Source organism: Nelusetta ayraudi, unplaced genomic scaffold (genome assembly GCF_046127955.1).
Source record: "Nelusetta ayraudi isolate G7.1 ecotype Tasmania unplaced genomic scaffold, CSIRO-AGI_Nayr_v1 ptg000016l, whole genome shotgun sequence".
Classification (NCBI taxonomy): domain Eukaryota; kingdom Metazoa; phylum Chordata; class Actinopteri; order Tetraodontiformes; family Monacanthidae; genus Nelusetta; species Nelusetta ayraudi.
This window is the reverse complement of record NW_027466066.1, coordinates 5,746,432-5,768,068: the sequence shown is the minus strand read 5'-3', so window position 1 is coordinate 5,768,068 and position 21,637 is coordinate 5,746,432. Positions and strand designations below refer to the sequence as shown.

The 21,637-nt window shown below is 45.8% G+C and overlaps 4 protein-coding genes across 4 annotated transcripts; all 4 read right to left on the bottom strand.

Moving 5' to 3' along the window:
- Positions 1 to 4,997: 4,997 nt before the first annotated feature.
- On the bottom strand, positions 4,998 to 7,005 carry pvalb8 (parvalbumin 8). Its single transcript, XM_076024154.1, has 5 exons — positions 6,874 to 7,005; positions 6,452 to 6,519; positions 5,934 to 6,066; positions 5,476 to 5,585; positions 4,998 to 5,302 (listed from the first exon to the last, which is right to left on the bottom strand). Exons 2-5 carry the CDS (start codon positions 6,510 to 6,512, stop codon positions 5,277 to 5,279), a joined length of 330 nt encoding a protein of 109 aa, XP_075880269.1. The 5' UTR covers positions 6,513 to 6,519; positions 6,874 to 7,005; the 3' UTR covers positions 4,998 to 5,276.
- A 4,104-nt stretch (positions 7,006 to 11,109) lies between these two features.
- LOC142886883 (parvalbumin beta-like) lies at positions 11,110 to 12,890 on the bottom strand. The gene is made up of 5 exons (XM_076024126.1): positions 12,758 to 12,890; positions 12,191 to 12,254; positions 11,956 to 12,088; positions 11,694 to 11,803; positions 11,110 to 11,416 (listed from the first exon to the last, which is right to left on the bottom strand). Exons 2-5 carry the CDS (start codon positions 12,246 to 12,248, stop codon positions 11,391 to 11,393), a joined length of 327 nt encoding a protein of 108 aa, XP_075880241.1. The 5' UTR covers positions 12,249 to 12,254; positions 12,758 to 12,890; the 3' UTR covers positions 11,110 to 11,390.
- A 1,492-nt stretch (positions 12,891 to 14,382) lies between these two features.
- Positions 14,383 to 16,366, bottom strand: LOC142886882 (parvalbumin beta-like). Its single transcript, XM_076024124.1, has 5 exons — positions 16,289 to 16,366; positions 15,387 to 15,460; positions 15,144 to 15,276; positions 14,950 to 15,059; positions 14,383 to 14,695 (listed from the first exon to the last, which is right to left on the bottom strand). Exons 2-5 carry the CDS (start codon positions 15,445 to 15,447, stop codon positions 14,670 to 14,672), a joined length of 330 nt encoding a protein of 109 aa, XP_075880239.1. The 5' UTR covers positions 15,448 to 15,460; positions 16,289 to 16,366; the 3' UTR covers positions 14,383 to 14,669.
- A 1,422-nt stretch (positions 16,367 to 17,788) lies between these two features.
- pvalb5 (parvalbumin 5) lies at positions 17,789 to 20,924 on the bottom strand. Its single transcript, XM_076024123.1, has 5 exons — positions 20,796 to 20,924; positions 20,267 to 20,343; positions 18,650 to 18,782; positions 18,444 to 18,553; positions 17,789 to 18,205 (listed from the first exon to the last, which is right to left on the bottom strand). Exons 2-5 carry the CDS (start codon positions 20,325 to 20,327, stop codon positions 18,183 to 18,185), a joined length of 327 nt encoding a protein of 108 aa, XP_075880238.1. The 5' UTR covers positions 20,328 to 20,343; positions 20,796 to 20,924; the 3' UTR covers positions 17,789 to 18,182.
- Between the last annotated feature and the right edge of the window lie 713 nt (positions 20,925 to 21,637).

Here is a 21,637-nt window from a genome sequence, read left to right as displayed (position 1 = left end):
GCGTGGTGGCTTTAATGCCAATGTGCGTCTTGGTTTGTTGTACCAACACCTTGTTAGCCCTGCATTATTCACCACTGGCTGAAGTTAAGTCGGAGGAGGGGAGAAGGAGGAGGAGGGTGGGATGAGGCAACTGAGTGCCGGTGTCCTGCTGAGGTAATCGTCAGATCTGATTGCCGGCCCAAGAACCTGAGCGAGACACTGAGACTTTGGCAGCAGCAGAAACCTGACGGTTCCTTGTCCTTTCTGAATCATGTGGGACCAAGTTGTACGTTGTTGCTGTGTTGTGGTGCTATGTGTGGAGACAGATGAAGTATTCCCTAAAGCGTGTAAACTAGTGAAAGGACTTGAATATGTTGGTGTAATGTACACTACCAGTCAGAAATTTGGACACACCTTCTCATGCAATGGTTTTTCTTTATCTTTACTCCTTTCTACATTGTAGATACATACTGAAGACATATGTAAACATATGAGCAGTATATATGAAAATATGTAGCGAAGAAAATATGTTTAAATAACTCTATATGCTTTATATGAAGGATGGCTATTTTGAAGAAATTAAAATGTGACCTTTTTTCCAGTTATGTCACACTTTTTTTGTTTACTACATAATACCATGTGTGCTTCTTTCATTCATTCTTTTGAGGTCAGAATCTATGTAAGTAGTCATTAAAATGAAAGAAAATTCTACAATGAGAGGGTGTACCCAAACGTTTGACTGGTAGTGTAAGTCACCAAGTACACAGGATTATAGCTGTCTGATTTTTTTTGTTTGTATTTGTTGCCAAAATTAAATTGTGTATGATGTGTAATGATACAGTGGCACGATGGTCCAGTCTGTCAGTTTAATATGGGGTTGCAGTCAAGCTGGTCAGTTTAGCTTCGCCGGAAACACCGGAAACAAACGCAAGCACTTAGTCTGGCTCCAGTGAACACAGTAAACAGCCTGGATAAATCACCTGTTACTCTCTATGGGGCGTTTCAAACAACAGTCAAAGTGCAGATACGGGGCTGACAAATTCAGGGTTTCTCCTGGTTGAACTTTCCTCAGATGAATTCCTCAGGATTCAGAGCAGCACTAATGTCCACCCCTGTAACATAACAGCGTCAACTCCGAAAATAAATTCTGCAGGAAATGTCGACCAAGTTGAAAAAGTGGAGTGAGAAGTCGCCCAGGAGTGCAGGGAGAGGATGGAGGTCAAGGTCTCCAGTTTTTGTGAGCGCTGCTTCTCTTCTTAAAACACTTTCGAAACACAGCAAATTTCCTCCTTTACTGACCTCCTCCCTACTTTGTCGCCCCCATCCAGCCAGTAAAAGTACTGTATGTCTCCCTGGCGGAGGCCACGTTATCTGATTGTGCCTCCTCATTTGGAAAAAAAAGTCTGCAAAGCACCTGTCTACATATCAGAGATGGCCATTACTCAGTCTGACAGTGAGTCAGCACAACGCAACACCTGCTCAAGGGGTTTAAGGCGGGTAGGGTGTGGCACCGTGCTGAAATTGCAAACTTGCATTAGCCCCAGATAATAGACACAGCTCCATCGTATATGGACAATATGCGTGCGCGCAATGTTTCCAGAAAAATTGCCTTGTAGGCGCCTGCCGATGCGCGCACACACGGGGCCCAATAATTCATTAATGAAGGGAAGATGCACGCAGACATCATAAGTAGAGGCTCGGGACTAATTCTCATTGAGGAGCAGCGACGTTGCGGTCCTCCCCTGCATTATGGATAGAGTTCCTGCTCGAGGCTCAAAAGCCTATTCAGTCGTCCCAACACGCCGTTTTAATCTTTTACGACGTTCCTCCCTGTCCCAACTATCAGGTGGCAACATCTACAAACCACCACCCCTCCCTCCACGGATGGCTATGACATTGGGAGTTTAAAAAAAATATAAAGATCCATCAAGGTTGGACACGCTGTATGCTCAGAACTTCCTGCTGGCTGCTTGAAGAGCTGCAGGTTGTTATCAGTTAAAGATGCGGCGCGCATTAAAGTTTCACACGGCCTTAATCAGTAAGGTGAGCCTGACACTCCTTTTTTTGATATGAGTTTTTGGTGACAATGAAGGGAGCTCATCAATTATTGACGCGACAAGCAGACGAGCAGGCCGGGGCCCTGACGTGTCCGCTGCAAGGCGCCCGACCGGCCAGTCGGACAAAAGAAAGAAAATGAAAGAAAAAGCTGCATCTTGAACCCCGCTCATCTACCTTTCTCTGTATCTGTTATTTTTTTTAGTGAGTTACCAATGCTGTTACAACACTGACCTCTGTATATAACACATATAACATGGTAATAACACAGCAATACCACTTTTGCGGTTTTCTCCACTTGTTACAGTTTAGGCTCATTGAAATGTTAATCTAGCAATACACAGAGGAACAGAGGTGTGAACTTTAACTGCCGTTGACAATTTTTGTCAATCATTTTTTTCCCCTCCTCCTTCAGAGTGAACATTAGCTCCCCGTGCAGCTTTTACCTCTGCACCAGCGTCACAATTGGTGTTTGGTCAATTGTAAATTTAATTTGTCTCCGATCAACTGAACATAAGATATTTTAAATAGTAATAACAATAATAATAATAATAATGTTCCTAGCAGCAAGACAAAAATATACAACTAACTCTGAATCATATGAGTAAATAACAGGTTTTCACTGATAATAGCTCTTAACCTAGCCTAGATCAAAATAGCATATGTAGTCAAATAATGGCTGATGTCTGTCATTTTCCTGACATCATCAGCGGCAGGGCTGTCGCACGGGGGGGGGGTGACAGAGCCTCGCCGCCCTTCACATTGGACAATGTCACTTGTCACATTACTTTGCGCTGGATGTCCAACTGGCCGCGCGTCCAGCAGCCAGCGTTGACCCCACTGGCTCACGTTTCCTTCCTGTTCGGCGCTCGCCTCCCCTGACCCACAGGGGTCAAGTCTTCATTGTGCGTCCTCCCCAGCGCAGCTTGTGTTACCTGCTGGCTTCCCCAACCTTGTCCCGCTTTCAGCCCGGGGAAGCGATATTAGCTGATATTGATCTAATTAGTGTTGTCTCTCTGCCTGCATGTCGGGAGTGTTTCGCCTCGAGAGACACCGTCTTATGTGTTTTTGGCGCGCACGTTCACATAATCATCAAATCAACTGTTACACTAGAATGAATGAAGTCTCACAGTGTACAGTAGTGCGTGGAGACAGTCCGGAGGTCGGACTGTAAAGTCAGTGCACTGTTTGAGTTTAGGGTGGTTATGGCCTTGGGGAAGAAACTGTTTTGGAGGCTGTTTGTTCTTGTCCTAATGCACCTGAAGCACCTGCCTGAGGGCAACACATCAAACAGGGCGAAGCCGCTATCAAGTATTATTTAATGTTCATGCTTTAAAAGTCCCACATATTCATTTTTACATCTTTGTTTTTCATACCAGGCTCCTGTGGAGCAACTTTTGAATAATTAATCATAGAAAAATCTATAGGTCTCTAGTACAAAACCCTAACAATGACCCTCAGGGATAGGAGAATACAAGGTGGTGCAACAAACCTCTGGTTCATGGCATTGGTACTAGCCTCAGAGAGGTATCTGTGCTCTTGGTGACATCACAAAAAAATATATTTTTGCTGAGCTTTTATCCTTTGTACTGTCTGAAAAGTGGCACAAGCTGAAGAGGAGGAGGGTGGAGGGGACTTTCTTCTTCTTTTCTGGAAATTGTTTGTTTTAGTCTCACAAGCTGGTTTCAATGTCTCCTGTAGACTCTCTTGTTCAATGCGTTGTGTCGCATTATTGCGTCCATCGAGGTGTGGTCAGGCTGGAAAGCTGTATCGTCCGCGTCGGATGGGGGGGAAGTGAGTTTGCGAAACACACACGCGGCAGTTAAACGATGACATCGGGACAGCGCCGTCGCGTTGATTTGACTCAATAGTGAAAGAACTTTATGATAGGACAAACACTCGGGAGCTTCTGCGGGGGGGCCCCCCCTTTCAAACCACTATCATCATCGCCTGGCATCACCCGAGTCTAACCACACTTGCGAGCCCTGACTTCACGATAATGCCAGGGTTGGCCTCAAGTCTCTGAGTAGCAGGTGTCTGCTCTAATAGCTGCCTTCTCCCTGTAATATACAGGTAATTCAAATGACAGGAGCACGGGACTCCGCATCTTGGGCGCCTCGAGTCGGCGGGCGGATTGTGAGGTGGTTGTTAGTTTTAATCCGGCGGATCCTGGAGGTGCAGGGGAATGATAATGGTGTTGCGCTATTTTAAAGTCGCACGGCTTTGGCCCGAGGGAGTGAGACGGCGGAATAAAAGATCTTTGAGCGACGAGCAGGAGCACCTGTAACATTAGCAGCCTCGGCCCGGGCGTTCTGCAGAGTTTGCATCTCCTGCTGTGCATCAAGCATGCAGCACACACACACACACACACACACACACACACACACACTGATGCGTGCAGTATATTAAAGGGCCTCCACTGTGCGTGTGTTCATGCCGAGGGTTTCAGAGCGTTTGCATGGACGACCGTCCGTGTCCGATCTCATATTTGATTTTTTGCAAATGCTTTGGGTTTTTTCGTCACGCGCATGTGCGTGTTTGTGTGTGTGCGCGTGTGGATTGTTGCCCAGCCTGTGCAGCGCTGAGGTTTAGCTGGGTTTATTTACAAAAGCTGAGGTCAGGTGTCACTCGATCCAGCCATGGCGACACTCAGGTGGTCATCAAGGTCACCTCCCATTTTCACTGCGTTGGCTTTATGGCTGCATCGCCTCGCAAACGGAGACACACAGTGGGCACGCCTGTGCGGTGATGTAAAGCTCCACCAGAGGCGCCGTGCTTTCGGGAAATGTCTCCCTTCTCTTGGTTGTGACACTCCCTGCATCTTTCCTCCAGGTTTCATGAAGTCAGAAGTTTAAATTCTCACTTGTCAATTGTCTTCACCTCACTGCCGAAGTCTTTTTTTTCTCTCCCGCATTTGAACACCAGTATCTCCTTCGAAATCATCCAATAAGCAAAGAGCACAGTTTGGGGATTTTATTGTTTTATTTTTCTTAATCATTTGTTACAATTTACATTTGTTAGAGGATGCGAGCGTCATGGTCTGACTAAAACAAATGACCGAAAAAAAAAAATCTAAAATAAATAAAAACGTGATGACAAGAACATGTTTGCCCCGTGGACCCAGATCCAATCTAAGGAGGATGGAAACCGACTAAAACTAGCAGAGCCCTTCAAGCAGCAGGATCCCAGGGGTTTGTCATTGCGAGGGTGCGGGGGGGAGGGGGGGGCGTAGTTCAATCGTTTTAGGACAAGACCATGGCCTGGAACTCTGTGGAGAAAAGGCATGATGTTAATTCAGATGCAACACCGGGTCATTTCCCAACTAAGAAATGATCAAGATCGTGGATTTTAGGTTTAGCTGTGACATCTTGAGATGATTGTGCAGGTGTCGGCACTGAGCTCGAGAACAAGTGTTCTCAGGATTCAGGAAGAGCCGCTCACCGTCTGCTCCAATTCGGCCGTCGCTGTCGTCGTCGGCAGCGGACAGGAAGCCCTTGGTCTCTTTATCTGTCAAGACACGAGCACCGGGGGAGAACCTCTGGAGGAAATACCTGCAGAAGACGGGCACAAGTCAGTCCAGCAGGCGGATGCAGCGTTAGCCAGAAATACAGGAGTTCCATGGCCGCGAACGCAGATAGAAGGTTTTTAAATTATGCCAGAAAACGTGTTGTAAATCAAACCAGATATTTTAGGGTCTGTGTTGTTTTATTGCTTTGCGAGAAGTGAATAAGAACCACTGCTAGTGGATTCCTATAGAAATAATGATAATTAAAAAAAAAAAACATAACATTTTTTCTTATAAATGTCAAGCCAGCCCTTCAATTTATAGTGAACTAGTGGTTGTCCCCTTCACACGCACATCCAGAGAGCAGCAAAACAACTGGGGCGCCTCCACTCACTTGAGCTCCTCTTCCTCAATGTAGCCGCTGTCATCGTTGTCCAGGAGGCCAAAGACCTTCTTCACTTCCTGGGCGCTCTTCTTGGCGAGGCCACAGGCCTGGAAGAACTTCTTGGGGCAGAAGGAGTCCGGTGCTGCGAAAGGGAGCAAAGAGTCGAGTCAGAAACGCAAGAAAGTCCCTTCAGTAAAGTAGAAGTTTCCTATTTTTTTAATCTCTTTCTGTCCTAGGCGATGCTTGACATGATCTAAGCAAACTCCAAGAGAACTTCAATAGATTGTTTTGTTGATCGTAGCCTATTTCTTGTAAAATATTTCTTATTGGTGCGTTTGAGAGATTCTTTCCTTGAAATGGGAAAGCTCACGGAAATTCTTGATGTTTTTGAATCCTTTTTTAAAGACCTTATTGGTCGGATGAATTCCTGCATTGTAGTCATATTTACAGAAGAAAAACCAGTGGGAAGCAGCAGAGATGCTTCGGGGTTTTAAAAGCAAAGCAGCGATAATGGCAGAAGATGATACCTTGGCAGTCCTTGATAGCGCAGTCGATGGCGTCAGCGGAGAGGATAGATGAGAGCGACATTTTATTCCTGTGGAGGGAACAGCCGAAGTGAATTATTCACATGTGGCAGGTACGCCGGCAGAAACTGTGTGTGAGGCGCAATGTGATGGAGATCAGAAGGTGGCAGAGGGAGAGAGAGGGAGAGAGAGAGCGCGCGCACTGATCTCCTTTAAAAAAAAAAAAAAAAAAAAAAAGTTCAAAAGATTCCCAGTTTTCTTCAGCAACTCCACCGGCGTCTTCCCAGCTTTCCCTCCAGCAAAAGTCTACTTATACGCACGCAAACGCGATCAGGCGGCCTCTGAGGGCGCGCTGAAGAAAGTTGAATCTGGAGGTGAGGAGAGGGGGGGTGGGGGGGAAAGCACAGGAGCAGAGAGAAACTCACCGCGTTGGAGCTGGAGTTCGTCCACGGTGTGTGCGTGTGATCCGGCGGAGAGGAGAGGCTGAGTGTCTGTGCGCCTTGTCCGTCAAAGCGGGATTTATATAGGTCCGATTGCGGTGACAATGGGGGATCGCTTGAGTTACCTGTCTGTGGATCGAATTCTAACTGCCCGCCCCTGATCCAGTTTCCCTGCTAACTAATTAACCTGTACTATTTATAACGCCCAGGGACGCGCGGAGACCGGACCGTGGACACCAGCACCGCCCTTGTAAATAGCAAATTAAGGAGAAAAAAAACACGCATTCCTCCCCTCCTCTCTTTTCCTCTCTCTCTCTCTCTCTCTCTCTCTCTCTCTCTCTCTCTCTCTCTCTCTCTCTCTCTCTCTCGCACGCGCGCAAGCACACACACACAGTCTCCCGACTGTCATCCATCCCCTCACCCCTCCTCCTCCTCCTCCCCCTCCCCCTCTTCTCACCTCTAGAATTATACAGCGCGAGGCAGGAACTGTGTTTTGCAGCGAGCTTCCTATCCGTTTCGTTCCTCCAGGCAACCGTCCCGACCGCCGTCCGGGCTGTCGTGCCGGAGTCGGTTTTAACGACCACATCCTAGTCCGTGAGCAAAGTTGGAAAGTTAAAGTATAAGCACACTGCCTCTCATTTTTAATATTTGCGCAAGAGTCGCGTGTAAACTCTTTGAGGTTGAGATTTTGATCAGACTAAGTTGGGACGGGTATATATATTTTTTTTTTCTTTAATCTTATCTCATTCCATTTATTCATCCATTGTTTTGTCAAAGTCGCCGTGACAGACTTCAGGTGGACAGTCGCGCTTAAATTGCTTTGTCAACGGTGCTTATGGAGGCAGGTGACCGAGGTCACCCTCCTGCTGTCGACGTCCCCGTCCCGGTGGTGATGATGATGATGATGCATTATGTGCAGTGTCACATGCGCCGCCCACCACCAACAGAAGTCTAGCACCCGAAAGGTCAGGCACGAGTGTGTTTGATCGCTGGGTTTTTACGACGCAAAAACAAAAGCGGCACACTTTTATTTTTATACATACATTTTTCTATGTTTGTTTTTGTGTCTTTTGTTTTTTTTTGTTGCCCAGCCGGCGTGACGGACAATTTCAGGGGCAATTAAGCACATTCCTGGGAGAGCGCACGGACCAAGGTTCTCCTCTCCTTCCTGCATTGAGGGTTAGCTGAAGGTGTGCATGTGCAGGTTTCGGAGTAGATTTTCAGGGGGGGGCGATGAGCGACGCTGCTGTGGTGGACATTTTTAAATTGATCTCCATCCAGCGACGTCTGCCCTCCCCCACCTAAAATGAAAAAGACGACTGTAACGTTAGAAGCTCAGAGTTGAATCACCAATCACCGAGACACCACTGGAGTCACCGTCGCCGACACACCTGCAACCTGAAACTCGGGGATATCCTTCTGTGTGCCTAACGGCAGGGACACGGCCTGGCCAGCCACCCCACCACCAGCCCCACTCCCACCCCCACCCCCAGGTCAAACTTCCTCACAGTTACTGTCGCATCAGCTGGCATCTGCAAGCAGCAGCCATAATGACCCCAATTGGGGGTGAGCAGAAATGAGGTGCATCGGCTTGAAGAGGCTAACAAATAATTAAGAGAATTATCGAATTGAATCAATTATTGAATCCAAAATGTTCACGATTTTTTCATTTGAGTGAGTTTGCTGGATCTCTCAGCCAATAGCAGGACTACTTTGATATCATGTGTTGTGACCTGACTGACCCTAAAAGCTCAGCAGCTTTCGCAGTAACTGGAGAGCAAACAAATCGCGGCAAAAATATCTGAAAAAAAGCAGGTTGATTTTATTAGTGGTTTCAAATCCTGTCGGACTGACCCTGTCGAAACCGTAAGGTCAGCTCGAAGGCTAAGGTCGCCCACTTCTCCGCTGGCAGATACGTACGCTGACATAACGTCTTGGCCAAACTTGTCTAAACAGTAACTGACCATAGGATTTATCTCATTTGAGCAAACAGCAAAACTATCGGCTGGCAGCTGAAGCCTTTCACAGACTGGACTCAAGTGTTGTGCAGCTGTCAGTCATTATTTGAGAAATAGCTTCAATCTGTGACTAATTACTTTAGCATTTGGGATAGTTGTACACCGTTATGCAGTAATTGCCATAAAAAAAATATTCACAGAACTTTTCTAATTTCGTTGTACAAAAATGTTTTAATGTTGTTAATGTTTTTGAGCATTTTACTGTGCTATCGCCATCTTTTTATTTTTAACTTTCCTAAGCACTTCGAACTTGCTCTTCAGGGAGATAATTAACACTTGATTTTCAACCATTTTAATGGTAAACATCCTGGGAAACTGTTAAGCCAGTGTTTCTCAAAGTGGGCGGCGCGCCTCCCCCTGGGGGGCGCAGAGTCACGTCTGGCGGGGCGCGAAACACCGGGCGGGAGGGAGACGTGGCGCCCGGGGGAACTAATGTTTTCACGGCGGAACTTTTTCCACGGCGGAACAATTAACAAATAGTGTTCAGTAGGTTGTAGCTAAGAATAACACTGCTCAAGTACACAGGATGGACAAATATTTGACAGGGACGAAAAGAAGAATTCAGGAGTCCGGCGGTGGCCAGTGTTCTTTGTTGTTCACAGGGAAGCCTGGATGGTGGATGTTAAAAAAGTGGTTTGCCAAAAAAAAAACACTGCCCTAATGCCATGCAAGTCTATGGGGTCAAAAGTCAACTTTGTCCGAGAGACATGGGGACACTTGCAGGTTAATCGGGATCCCTCAAGACACAGCCACGTCAAATTTGGGTCTTCTAGCCCATGAGGAACCCCGAAACCCTAACCCTAATTTCAGCAGTAACCCTAACCCTAACCCTAATTCCAGTCTTATCGCTAACCCTAATGCCATGCAAAGGGGTTAAAAAGGTGGGGCGTGACAGATAAAGTTTGAGAACCACTGTGTTAAGCGCTGTGCCTCGAATGCACGGTTAGCTCTCCGTCTGACTCTCTCAGCGTCTCGTCTCCTCCCATTATTCAGCCAAAGCTTGTATCTCTGGTGGTTTGTCATTGTTTCCTAAATCTAATCAGGTGACAACTTGTTAACAGCGATGTCCAACAGTCTGCTACGAAAGCTTCTCTGGGGGCTGCGCCGTCAAACAGAAACTCAATCATCTCTCCGGGCTACTGTGTTAAACAGAGAGGAAGGACACCGGATCATGACTTCACCCACAACCGGTTGCATGATGTCTTGAGCCATGTTGATACCTTGCAGACTATACTGTTACCTGCCGATCATTTATTCATTTACATCTGCTAATGTGTTGCCGAAGACCACTCCCACCTCTTGACGCAGTCCTGAAAACCTTTTTCGAATTAGTTTAGGGATTTTTTTTTTTTAAAGAGTCCGTATTTGTGTTTAGTTTGGAGTTTAGCATCAAAATTATTTTATTTTGTAAAGCTAAAGGCTGGCGCTATGTTGGAAAGGCACAAAACGCGGGGTCAAATGTCTTACTTCCGTATGTTTTCGTTAACCTCCGGCCACTAGTCAGGGCATCTCTTTCAACTTCTGTTAACAAACCTGCCGCCATCTAGTGGCTACAACTAGGAACCGCAAAAGACAAACGTTTTTGTTCTTCTTCTTCAAATGTATATTTTTTATGATTCCAAGCCTCGCAAAAAAGAAAAGAAAAGAAAGAAATCAAGGTGAAGGTGAATTATTTTACTGGACATTAATGCACTTGTGTTTAGAGTAAAGTATAGCTTTATATTAGAGGTTTTTTTATATATATATATAAATTATAATGCCCATTCATTTTCTGTCAACACTTTGGTCACAGGGTTGCTGGAGTATATCCCAGCTGTCTCTGGTCTCTTCCTGTTACCGCCTGTGTGCTCTTGTTTCTCTCAACACTGGGGCTGATGGCACTGATGCACATAGTATCACATTCAGTCCACAATTGTGATGATTCATAGTTCATAACTCAGGACTCTTCCTGAGTGATATGTGTTGCACTTGAATTTGAGTAGAGCAAAGTATCTGCTGATGTTCCATCACCTTTTCAGTTTCAGTTTGTGCCACTGTTGAAATTCTAAATGTGCATCATGGGGCACTTTAACTGTATCAGCATTGCCGTGTTTGTGTGAAATATGGCTTTTAAAGATCATAAATGACACATGAGAGGCTCTGGCTCTGCGTTTATGTATTGCTGGAGACACAAAGGAGACGAAGTCTGTGCATCCCACAAAGATCCGTAGCAAAAGAATATTTATTCTTAGATGGAGATTTGATTGTTTTTAGTTCCTGGAAAGAGCATAATAGATTTTTACAGTAAGCAAAGTTCATATTTAAGACATGGACACGACCGAGCGACATTCACAATCAACATTGTTGGACAGTGTGTTGCGTGGAAGATAATGTCTCCTCAGCAAATGTATAAAAAGGTGGTGTTTTCAGATGAAAAGGAGAAGACGGGAGGTGGGCTTCGTTGTTCCTTAGGAGCAGGTGTTGATGGTCAGCTGGCTTGTTTTCTTATGCCTTAACCAAAGAAGCGAACTCTGCAATCACACAGAAGTAAGAATTATAATATATAATATAACTATAATCATAATAATAAATTATAAGTACATTTAATACATCATTTAGTTTCATTTATTATAAATAAATAACAATCCTAAGTCATATAAAAGTAAAATAAGTAGTTGTTTTTGGTTAAACGTCTTTTTTTTTAATGGCTTAACCAAAGCAGAGCGATCAGAAGATAAACTCTGTTCTACTACTACTATTACTACTACTACTACTACTACTAAACATGCAACAGCTACAGTCTTCTACCTTCAGCACCGATCTTGCCATCACCATCGGTGTCACCGGCCTTCAGGAAGGTCATTGTCTCGGCGTCGGTCAGTGCTCGTGCACCAGCCTTGAAGTTCTGCAGGAACAGCCTGCGCATAAGCAGCCTCTGGTTAGTTCACTCAGACTACTGACTCTCGCTGGGCAGAAAAGGCTCGAAGCGTCGCTTCAGAATGATGTCCGCTGCCTTTTGGACCCCTCCCCCCCCGAAAAGGGCTGTATGTCTTTGAGCGACGTGTCTCACTTGAGCTCCTCCTCCTCGATGAACCCGCTCTTGTCCTGGTCGATGGTGTGGAAGGCGCTCTTGACTTCCGCTTCAGACTTGGCGCTCAGGCCGCATGCCTTGAAGAACTTCTTGTGGTTGAATGTGCCAGCGTCTGAGAGCAGAGCCGGCTCTTTAACAACTCTGTTGCACATGCATACGCATGGACACACACACAAACACAAGGGAAATGTGCACATGTAGTCTGAGGAGTCACCTTTGCACCCATCCAGGGCTGCAGCGACTTCAGCATCTTTGAGACCTGAGAAGGACATTTTGATCTGCGGAAATCAAATGAAAAAGCCGTTACTTCTGATTTAAAACCGAGTCAGCATTCTGCATGGTGGCATCTACCATAATAATCCTCAGTGCACAGCATTATATTTTCATCTCGGAATAAGAACACATCAGGACAGCTCTCACAAGACACTGCTTGTGTCAACTTTTTTTTTTTAAATCCCTGTCAAAGCTGTCAAACAAATTCATTATTCCAGATTTAAAAGAGACGCCTCAGATTTTAAGTTACTCATTATTTCTCATTATGCTGCATTTTCCCATTAAAATCCAATTGGAGGAGCGGCGGCTGCTCTGCCCAGTATAATCCATGTCTCCCTGCAGGTGGTGCTCTGCTGCATTGCAACACCGGGGTCCATTCAAAAGAACACGAGCAAAGATGTGGGAGATGCGTGGTGATGCTGCCGGCTCCCTTTGCGGAGAGATGTGATGCTGGGATGGTGGTTCTCCTGCTTCTCTTTGCCGCCCCCCTCTACACACACACACTCACCTCTGGCTCCTTGGTTCGCTTTTGTCTAAGCGGACAGATGACACAGACACGACTCGAGTCGACTGCAGTGATCTCCTCGCTGCTCCCGGTGACCTTTTATAGTTTCCCCTCCTCTCGGCCGTCCGGGCTGGAGGAAATTGACACCGCCCGAAGGTGGGGTGGCTGGGGTGAGGGTGTGAAAATGTTCGCACTGTAGCCAGAGGAGGGCGGCCGGGTCTGCGCGTCTATTTTGAGTTTGTCGAGCGAAGACGCATAAAAGGTGTGCTTGGAGAAGTCTTGACTGTCCCTGTGCTGCTAAGAATAGGCCGGCGCTGCTGAGGAGGGAGAATTAGAGGCGCCAAAGCCATGGTGGTGCGTGTGTGGAGTAAGTTTTGGAGAGGAGGCGTTAGTGGTGGTGCTTTTGGGTGTTTTTTCTCACACTTTATTGCGACCTGTGGTGTCAGTGTTTAACGTTAAGGTCGTTTGGAGTAAAGTTGAGGCTGGAAATGTTGTTTTTAGGCGTTAATGTGGAATTTTGTCTGTGTGTCCATGTCTATGTGAAGTAGTAATTTATGTTTTAGCAAAAGCTCATTTTGTGCAAAGATCTTTTTCATTGTCAGGATTATTGGCAACAAAAAAAGTAGACCTGTAGAGTCAAAGGCCCCAATTGTGCTCTCATTTGATACCCATTTGTGATGTTTGAGGTCTGTGATATTCCGGAACGCATTGTCTTGGTGTTTACAATTATTCGGAATGTGCTTGTAAAAAATATGAGCCAAAGAAAAATATCTGAACCCCTCATTTTAAATGTGTAGCACGGTGCTAAGAATAGCCTTGACCTGTAGGTGGCAGCATTTTCCTGCCTGCCTGCCGGACGCCTCTGTCCGTTTTCAGCCCTGCATGGTTTATAGTAAGTAACAAGGTCAGGGCACCACCTGATACGGCCAAGGCTCCACAAATTGCTGACTTGCATTTCACAAGTTGCCCTTTAACTCAAATTTAATACTTTCTTTTTAAAATGTACTCGCGCTTTTGTGCTTTGGAGCAACCAGATCCCAAAGACGTACCAAATTTTGAGCAGCACTTAGACAAGAAAACCGTAAATCTGATCTTTCGAGAACCTCTCGGGCCGACTCGAGAGCTGCATCTATGCACCAGCTCCAACTGGAGGCGCTGCTGATGTAACCAAGGCTGTTAATAGCCGCCCTGTTGCTACAGCACATCGTATAATTGACGATGCAGCAGTTGGCGGAAGGGGGGGGGAAAAAGGAAAAGAAAGCAGGCAACTTTGAGGGAGGCCAGTTAATTAAACTAAGCCTGACAGCTATCCATTGCAGAGGGGGGAGAAGAAGAAGAAGAAGAAAAAAAAAAAAAAATCCCCCAGATACAAGAAGCATTCACGCAAAATCCCCCCGGGGCCAAGCTGGTGGCTGGGATCCATGTGGCCCCGTTCCCACCTGTCCCCCACCCGTCCCCGCTTCTTATTAACCAATTACCCAAACAAGCGCACTTAAGCCGCCTCTCAGCACTCACATGAGGATATTTAAAAACGCTTGGCGGGGCTGATGAGCCCCAATTGTGTTGACAAAAGGCCGCGCACCGACACCGGAGTGACTGTGAAAAGACGACTGACCTGGAAGGCAGGATGACTTTACACCAAAAGAGTATTTATTCCTGGTTTTTCACTCTTCCTCAACAGTGCAGACAGCGTTGTACAGTTTGCACATTGTCATTATTTTTCCTCCAGAACATTTGACACACCCGAGTAATTCATTCACAGTTGAAGCATGTGTTCCATGTCGAGAAACAACAATCCGCAGGCAACTCATAAATAAGGTATAAAAAAATATTCTTTCAGCCGGTGATTACTGAGTCTTGAAGGGAGTCCTCCCAGTTTTCCATGAAAAGAGGTTGATCTTGGTCAGTGGGGAATTTATGCCTTGACGAGGGCAGCAAACTCTGCGGAGACAGAATGAGATAATCGTGGTTAGCGGAGGCGAGCCAAAACACAGATGGCGCTGCTGTGTGGTCGGCTTGGGGCTAAGTGGGCCGTAGCCGGGACCCATGCTGACATCAGGAATGTACGGGTGAAGATCGGATGTTCAATAATTCACAGTTGCCACCATTGGGGGCGTCAAGCAGGACTTTAGCGTGTCTTCACCGACACGGGGAGGCATAGGGGGAAAATTGGAATGAAATGAGTGGGTTCTCACCATCGACTCCGATCTTGCCATCACCGTCGCTGTCGCCGGCGGCCAGGAAGGCCTTGGTCTCCTTGTCGGTGAGTGCTCTGGCAGAGGAGCAGAAGTTCTGCAGGAAGAGCCTGTGGAATGCAGATGGGGAGAAGTTCAGACAAGCCTGCATGCAAGGTCTCCTCTTTTTACTTCCTGCAAAGTGTGCTTCTCACTTCAGCTCCTCCTCCTCAATGAAGCCGCTGTTGTCCTGGTCGATGATGAGGAAGGCCTTCTTCACTTCATCGGCGCTCTTGCTGGACAGGCCGCATGCCTTGAAGAATGCCTTGTACTCGAAGGAGTCGGCAGCTGAAAAGGCGCAACGGAGACACCCCGTCAGGATTCTTTTGAAGTTTTGAGGCGCCTGCCGCCGAAATGACAGGGTGGGGAAAAGTCTCGAAATGTTGAAGCAAACTCACCTGAGCAGCCAGCCAGAGCTGCTTTCACATCGGCTTCAGCGAGGACACTGGAGAAGGCCATTTTTTTCTTATTTCTTTAGGAAGGAGAGAGCACACGGTTAAGAGCATCACAAACCCCCTCCTCCCCCAGCTGAGAAATCTTCCTGAAAAACTGCTGACTTCCTGATGTTTTCAGTCTAGAGCGGCACCTAAGGTGTATCGCGAGGGCCCTCGGCCTGCTGTCATCTTGTACCACTTTCCCATTTTAGACGGCCGTATATCAAAGAGGGCCTCGGCTCGCCCGAGAGCACATTCACCGGATTTCAACTTCCAAGTAGCTAGCCATGCAGGGCTGAGCCCTCCTTCTGTTTCACGGGAACATCGAGGATCATAAACACTCTAAGTAAAGCACTTAATGGCACAAATGTTTGTTTTTTTTCCCCGATAGCAGCAGACGCTGTTCTTCAAATCAGCTTCAACTGCCACAACACTTTTTTTCTCGTCTTAACGGTCAAAAGCAGGCTTGACCCCCGCTTTGACGCCCAACAGGACGGAGCCTCTGAGGTTCGGCTCAGATCACGGAAGCAGCGTCGCACTGACGACAAACGCGCAAAGAAACGGATCGAGATCTCACGCTCTCTTTTGGTCTGATCCATTTTTTTTTTTTTTTTCTTAAATTTTGCCATCCCCAAGAAGCTGACGTAAAGCATTATTCTTTATCCAAATGAAAACATCCTTGAGTTCCTCCCTCTGCATCGTCCCCTGCGGTCCCTTGTGCGCGCTCGCTGCTGCTACGCGTCGCTTCAGTCCCCCCCCAGCCCCTGGTTAGTCCTCGGGGATCTCCGGGTCTCCTCGCGGTGCACAAGTGCCAGAGCTGCGGCCGCTGAGTTGCGTTGAGTTGCGTTGCGCTGCATCCCACTCACCTTTGCGCTGCGTTGAGGCGAGTGAAAACCAAGGGTGGACTCGGGTGAATGCCACAAGCCCCGTTCCGGCGCTCTTTTATAGCCCCCGAGCAACACCATTTAGAGAGCTTTGGGGGGTCTTCTCGGTATCAGGTACCAAGATGCATGGGTTTCGAAAAAAATGTGTCAAGTAGTCTGGAACTATTTTTAGGCGAACAAATGAGGATGGTGCCATGTGTGAGGAGGCCTATAGCTCTCAGGACGTGTGGAAACCCGAGCGGGCCCAGCCGGCGCGCGGCAGCAGCAGTAGTAGTGTGGCGCGGCTGCGCGCACGTTGATTTACGAGGCAACATTCAAGATGCTGCTGATGCCGCCCGTCGCACCGCGTTTCGCCCCGATAAACGTAAATGAAACGGGAAGGCATGTGTGAGGACGATGACACGCCGCTCGCGAATTCTACGTGAACAACTCGATCCAAGTTAAAGGGCCTCTCGGGCTGCTCCGCTGCCGAGCACGAGGGGGAAATATTTATTACAGTGACACCTAAGATGAACCATCTCATAAAAATACCCGCCGAGTGAAAGTAGGCGTTTAAACTGTTTCATTAAGAGCTTCGCGGACGGCAGTCGGTATTGTGTGTTCATGTTTTAAGTCATAGTTTTGCTACTTACCTTTTTCTCTGTAGGGTTTTTTTTATTTATTTTTTTCATATGAGTTTTGTGAATGTGAATCGATAAGGACCATATTTCTGGTCTGAACGAGGTGATAATCTTCCAACCACGTGGTTTTGACGTACGTTGAGGCTATATTTTTCACAAGTCCGGCAGCCGTCAAACTAGCAGTTCAAAGACCTGGCTCCACCCTGGAGGATTAAAAAAAAAAAAACGCCCCGTAATAATCCCCTGCTGCAAATGCTTGTACTTTATTTATTTATTCACTTACTAACTTACTTATATTTATTTACAGTTCACTGATTTGATGCGTATCACAAACCTCCAAGCTTCTTTATAGACTGTATGTGCAGCAGAGGACCTTTGTTTTGACAAAACATATGCGACACCGTAAACCTTGAGTGGAACCATTCAAAGTGTTTTTTGAACATTGAAATACAATTAGTGGCACTGAGGAGTTTCATGTGCCAGAATATATGCCTCACTTTATGTTCACATTGTGCAAGGTGCAGTCAGAATTATATGCCCTGTCGATCTGTCAGAGCTATTTTACATTATACGACTCTACATTTCACTGTGGTTCATCAGATTTTTTTTTTTCAACAGAAGATAGTGCAGGTCCCTCTGCACATAACATTTGTGTCAAAACACCTATGTGTCATAAGTTCATTTTTTTTTAAATTGTGGCCATTAGAATTTACAGTAAATAAGTACAGTTAATGTATGATTTTATCATGAAGTGACTTTAGTACTTTATCATAATCTAAATAACTATCACTAACCGTCCGAAAAAGTAAAGACAAAAAAAAATGTGTAATAATAAGAATAAGAAAAAAATGAAACACTAACACCCCATCATATGCATTTATTAAACTATTTTTTGCTAATCAAACACATACAACAAATATACAACTTAAAGACCCAATGTGTGATGGTTAAAACAAACTCAGGGGCCCGACATAATAGCTGGTATACAGATGTTAGATCAAGTGGGACATTGGAAAACGGGGCTTATCATTAGCATTGTTTGCAATATGCTTTCTCACCATGAGATGTCACTAACTCATACTCACTGGGCCTTTAAATCTTCACGTCCACCAAACATTTTCCATTTTATTTCATCACATTAACAGGGAGAGCAGCAGGCAGGAGGAAATTTATTGAGGTCTCTGGTCTTTGCATCAGGATTTCCAAAAGAAGTTCAAGATAGCGGGGAAAGACATTCATTACCATGGTTTCTTTGCCTATTTGAGGATGTCACAGAATTCTGTGGAGGACAAACAGAAGCAAAAACATTCAGTCGGTGTTCGGAACTGAGCTCAAAAACAACACAATAAGCCATAACACAAAAACTAATGCTGGTGTTCTTATCATTTGCCTAGACATTTAAATGTGCTATCCTGGGCTGAAGTTTCAGCACTGACTAGTGGACAGCTCCTCTTCCCGGTGGGCTCCTTTTTATCATCTGGTCACAGAAGTGAAGCTGTTTTCCCACTTGCACCCACCTTCCATCCCGATCCTGCCATCACCGTCCTTATCTCCTGCAGCCATCAGAGCCTTGGTCTCAGCCACGGTCAGTTCCCTCGCGCCAGAGGAGAAATTCTGGAGGAAGCGTCTGAAGTGCGCACGGTACCATCAGTCAGCCACTCACAGTTCATGCAGCGCTGCAGAAACTTTGCTCTATTCATAAAATCATGCCTTGACTCCTTACTTGAGCTCCTCCTCCTCGATGTATCCGCTCTTGTCTTGGTCCAGAACAGCAAACAGCTTTTTCCTGTCTGCCTCGGATAATCCAGTCAGTCCCACTTGTCCGAAGAAGGTCTTGAAGTCGAATGTGCCTGGAGCTTCACAGAGGCAGTGGGGGATGAGACGGAGGGAGCACAGATGTGGGAATGAGGGGTCAGTTGGAGAGAACGACGGGAGATTGAAGAAGAAAAGTCGCACTTGCTCACAGTTCACTTCAAATATTATCATTCCGTAATGGATGACATTCACCATCTCAGACAGCCTGCAGCACAACACAGTCTTTTGCCAGTACTCGCATGATGGCATGATGCCGTTCAGTAAATGCTCAGGGGAATTCTTGCCCCTGAGTCTTTTAGGCATATAGATATAGATATATAGATATAGATATATAGATATAAATTCTTGATACTGAAAAAGTCACTGGTTGGTAAGATTTTCGCTTCAGTCATTGTGTATTAAATATTGCAACAAAAAAAAAAAACTCAACTTCGTAAACAAGTAAAACTTACCATTATTCTTAATGACTTGGTTTTTTTTTTAGTCTATGCAGTGATAATACAGTACATAGAGCCCACTGCGATTAAGGCAGAGTATAGTTGATCTACAGATCACTGAAAACACCTTTTTCTTGTTTTAACTTCTTCTCTTGCCTTTTGAAGGTAAGAAAAAAAAATTTTTTTTTTTCCCATTCAAAGTATTTGCAGTATTTGCAATCTTGTTATCCATTACCCGTTATCCCCACTTGAAACCTTCTGAAGTCAAAACAAGTCGGCAAAGTCACAACATCATTTGCCCGTGAACGTTGCCACAGGATGGGTGTGTCAGATTAAGGGCATAATCACTGACATTTGATTTGTACCAGTGCAGCACAGCTGGGTTTTGCCATGTCAGGCAGACATAATTACCGGAGATGAATTATGAAGAGCTTGGGGATGTGATTGCGGTATAGCGCGTGCGATGCTCAACGTAAACACTCTGGTCGCTCGCTCTCCTGCCAGGTGCTGCCTGGTTACCTGCAGCCTACCAGCCCCCACTGCGAACAACACAGCCGTCCCCTGTGAGAGTGAGTTTCTCCCTCTTCCACTCGATATCGCTCCTCCTTCTTCCCTTATCTTGAAAATATCTAATTGGATATCTTTTCCCCTGCTGCGAATGGGATGCTGACAATCATCAGTTCCTGTGATGATCTTCATCCTTGCATGCAGGCTCCTGATACACAAAACCTAATGTGTTTCATTTATTGTAGTTTGAAAGTCCCAATGAAAGACATGCTTTTTTTTTTTTTTTTTTTCAAAAATAACATGACGAGGCTGCAGCATGATTTATTTGTATCTGGGCGGTTTGTATAAATAATGCAAATCTTCCAAGTAGCTCAAATTCCTAAAATAAAAAACAAGCTGGAGTCAATATTTTGTCAGGCAAATATAACAGAAGTTAGCAGAAAATTATTGAGTTACTCAGGCGAAACACAAAGCACCTGAATATTATATTAGAGCAAAGTACTTTGAGCTGCATCCCATCAGCGCGTGAGCCAAAGCGTGTGTGTGTATGTGCGTGCATGCATGCACGCTTTCTGACTCACTTTGACAAGCCTGGACTGCAGCCCTGATGTCCTCGTCGCTCAGCATCTCTGCAAATGCCATGGTCCTCTGTGGCGGCCTGAGGGATGCAAACACACACACGCGAGTGGGTAGAATGCAAAGTGACAGTTTGCGAAAGTGGTGCAGGTGTTTTGTGCTGTCAGGTAGAACTTCTTGTCAGTTAATATAATGTGAGGGGGATTCACGCCCGCCCCCCCCATGTCACCCAACATGAATCTGAGTCATCGGCGGGGTCGTAGCATTTTGAAAAATGGGCAAAAAGGCTGCTATTGTGTAAAAATTTTAAAAATAACTTTACTCACCCAATAATATTCAAAATTAGATCTCAGTGAGAAAAAAAATGTTGCAACTACACCCTATTTCTTTGTTGTTGTTTTTTTTAAATGTCCTCCCTCTTTCAACACTCACACTCACGGATGCAGGCGCACACACACACACACACACACAGCTGCCAGCTTTCATTACACAAACATCATGTGCATGAATTTGGAAACAAAGTCTGCTACTCACCGTGCTTTGGACCTGATACGCAAAGACCTCTCCTGCTTTGAGCCTGTGAGTTGCCGACACACCTCTCGCAGCTTTGCGATCCAGAGTGCGAGGAGCAGCCCGATGTGTCTGTCCTCAAACCCACAGAGATTTTACCCCACGCCACCGACCGCCTCCTCCTCCTCCTTCTCTTCCTCCTCCTCCTCCTCATCCTCATCCTCTGCATCCTCCTCCTCTTTCATCAGTTAATCAGAGCAGATAATTTTCTCACTCACATGCACACACAAGCAAAAAAATTAAGTGAAAAAGGCCATACATTTCAAACCTATGGTTGAAATAATAATTAATTAGGGTTTGGTTTTTTAACCCTGAACTTAAACGTGTAAAAATATCTCCATCGGTGAAATGCATGAGTTATCAAAATGGGGGGGAAAAAATTTATGTATGTATGTATGTATGTATCCAACCCTGCCTGGCCATGCTTGAGAAAATAATTACGCCCACTCTTCCTATAGCACCTGCGTTAAGTTCATAATTGGACTCGTTTTCCTGAGGCCGCTGTTTAATTTAAACATAACCTATTTAATTGCATCATTCCAGCAAAGCCAAACATGCTTAAAGGTCTTTAAAACGAGTGCAGATGTGGGAACAGATGCGTGATGAAGCCACGTAGATTCCATCAGCCTTCAAAGGTTTACAAAAGCCATTTGTAAGGCTTTTAGTAGCCCACTGGACCATGGCGAGAGCGATCGCAAATGGAGAAACGCTCCCGGCACAGTGGACCATCCCAGGAGGAATCCACCGACTGCAGGTTCCACAAGAGCGCTTGCATGACTCATCCAGGAGGTCAGAAAAAGAACTAA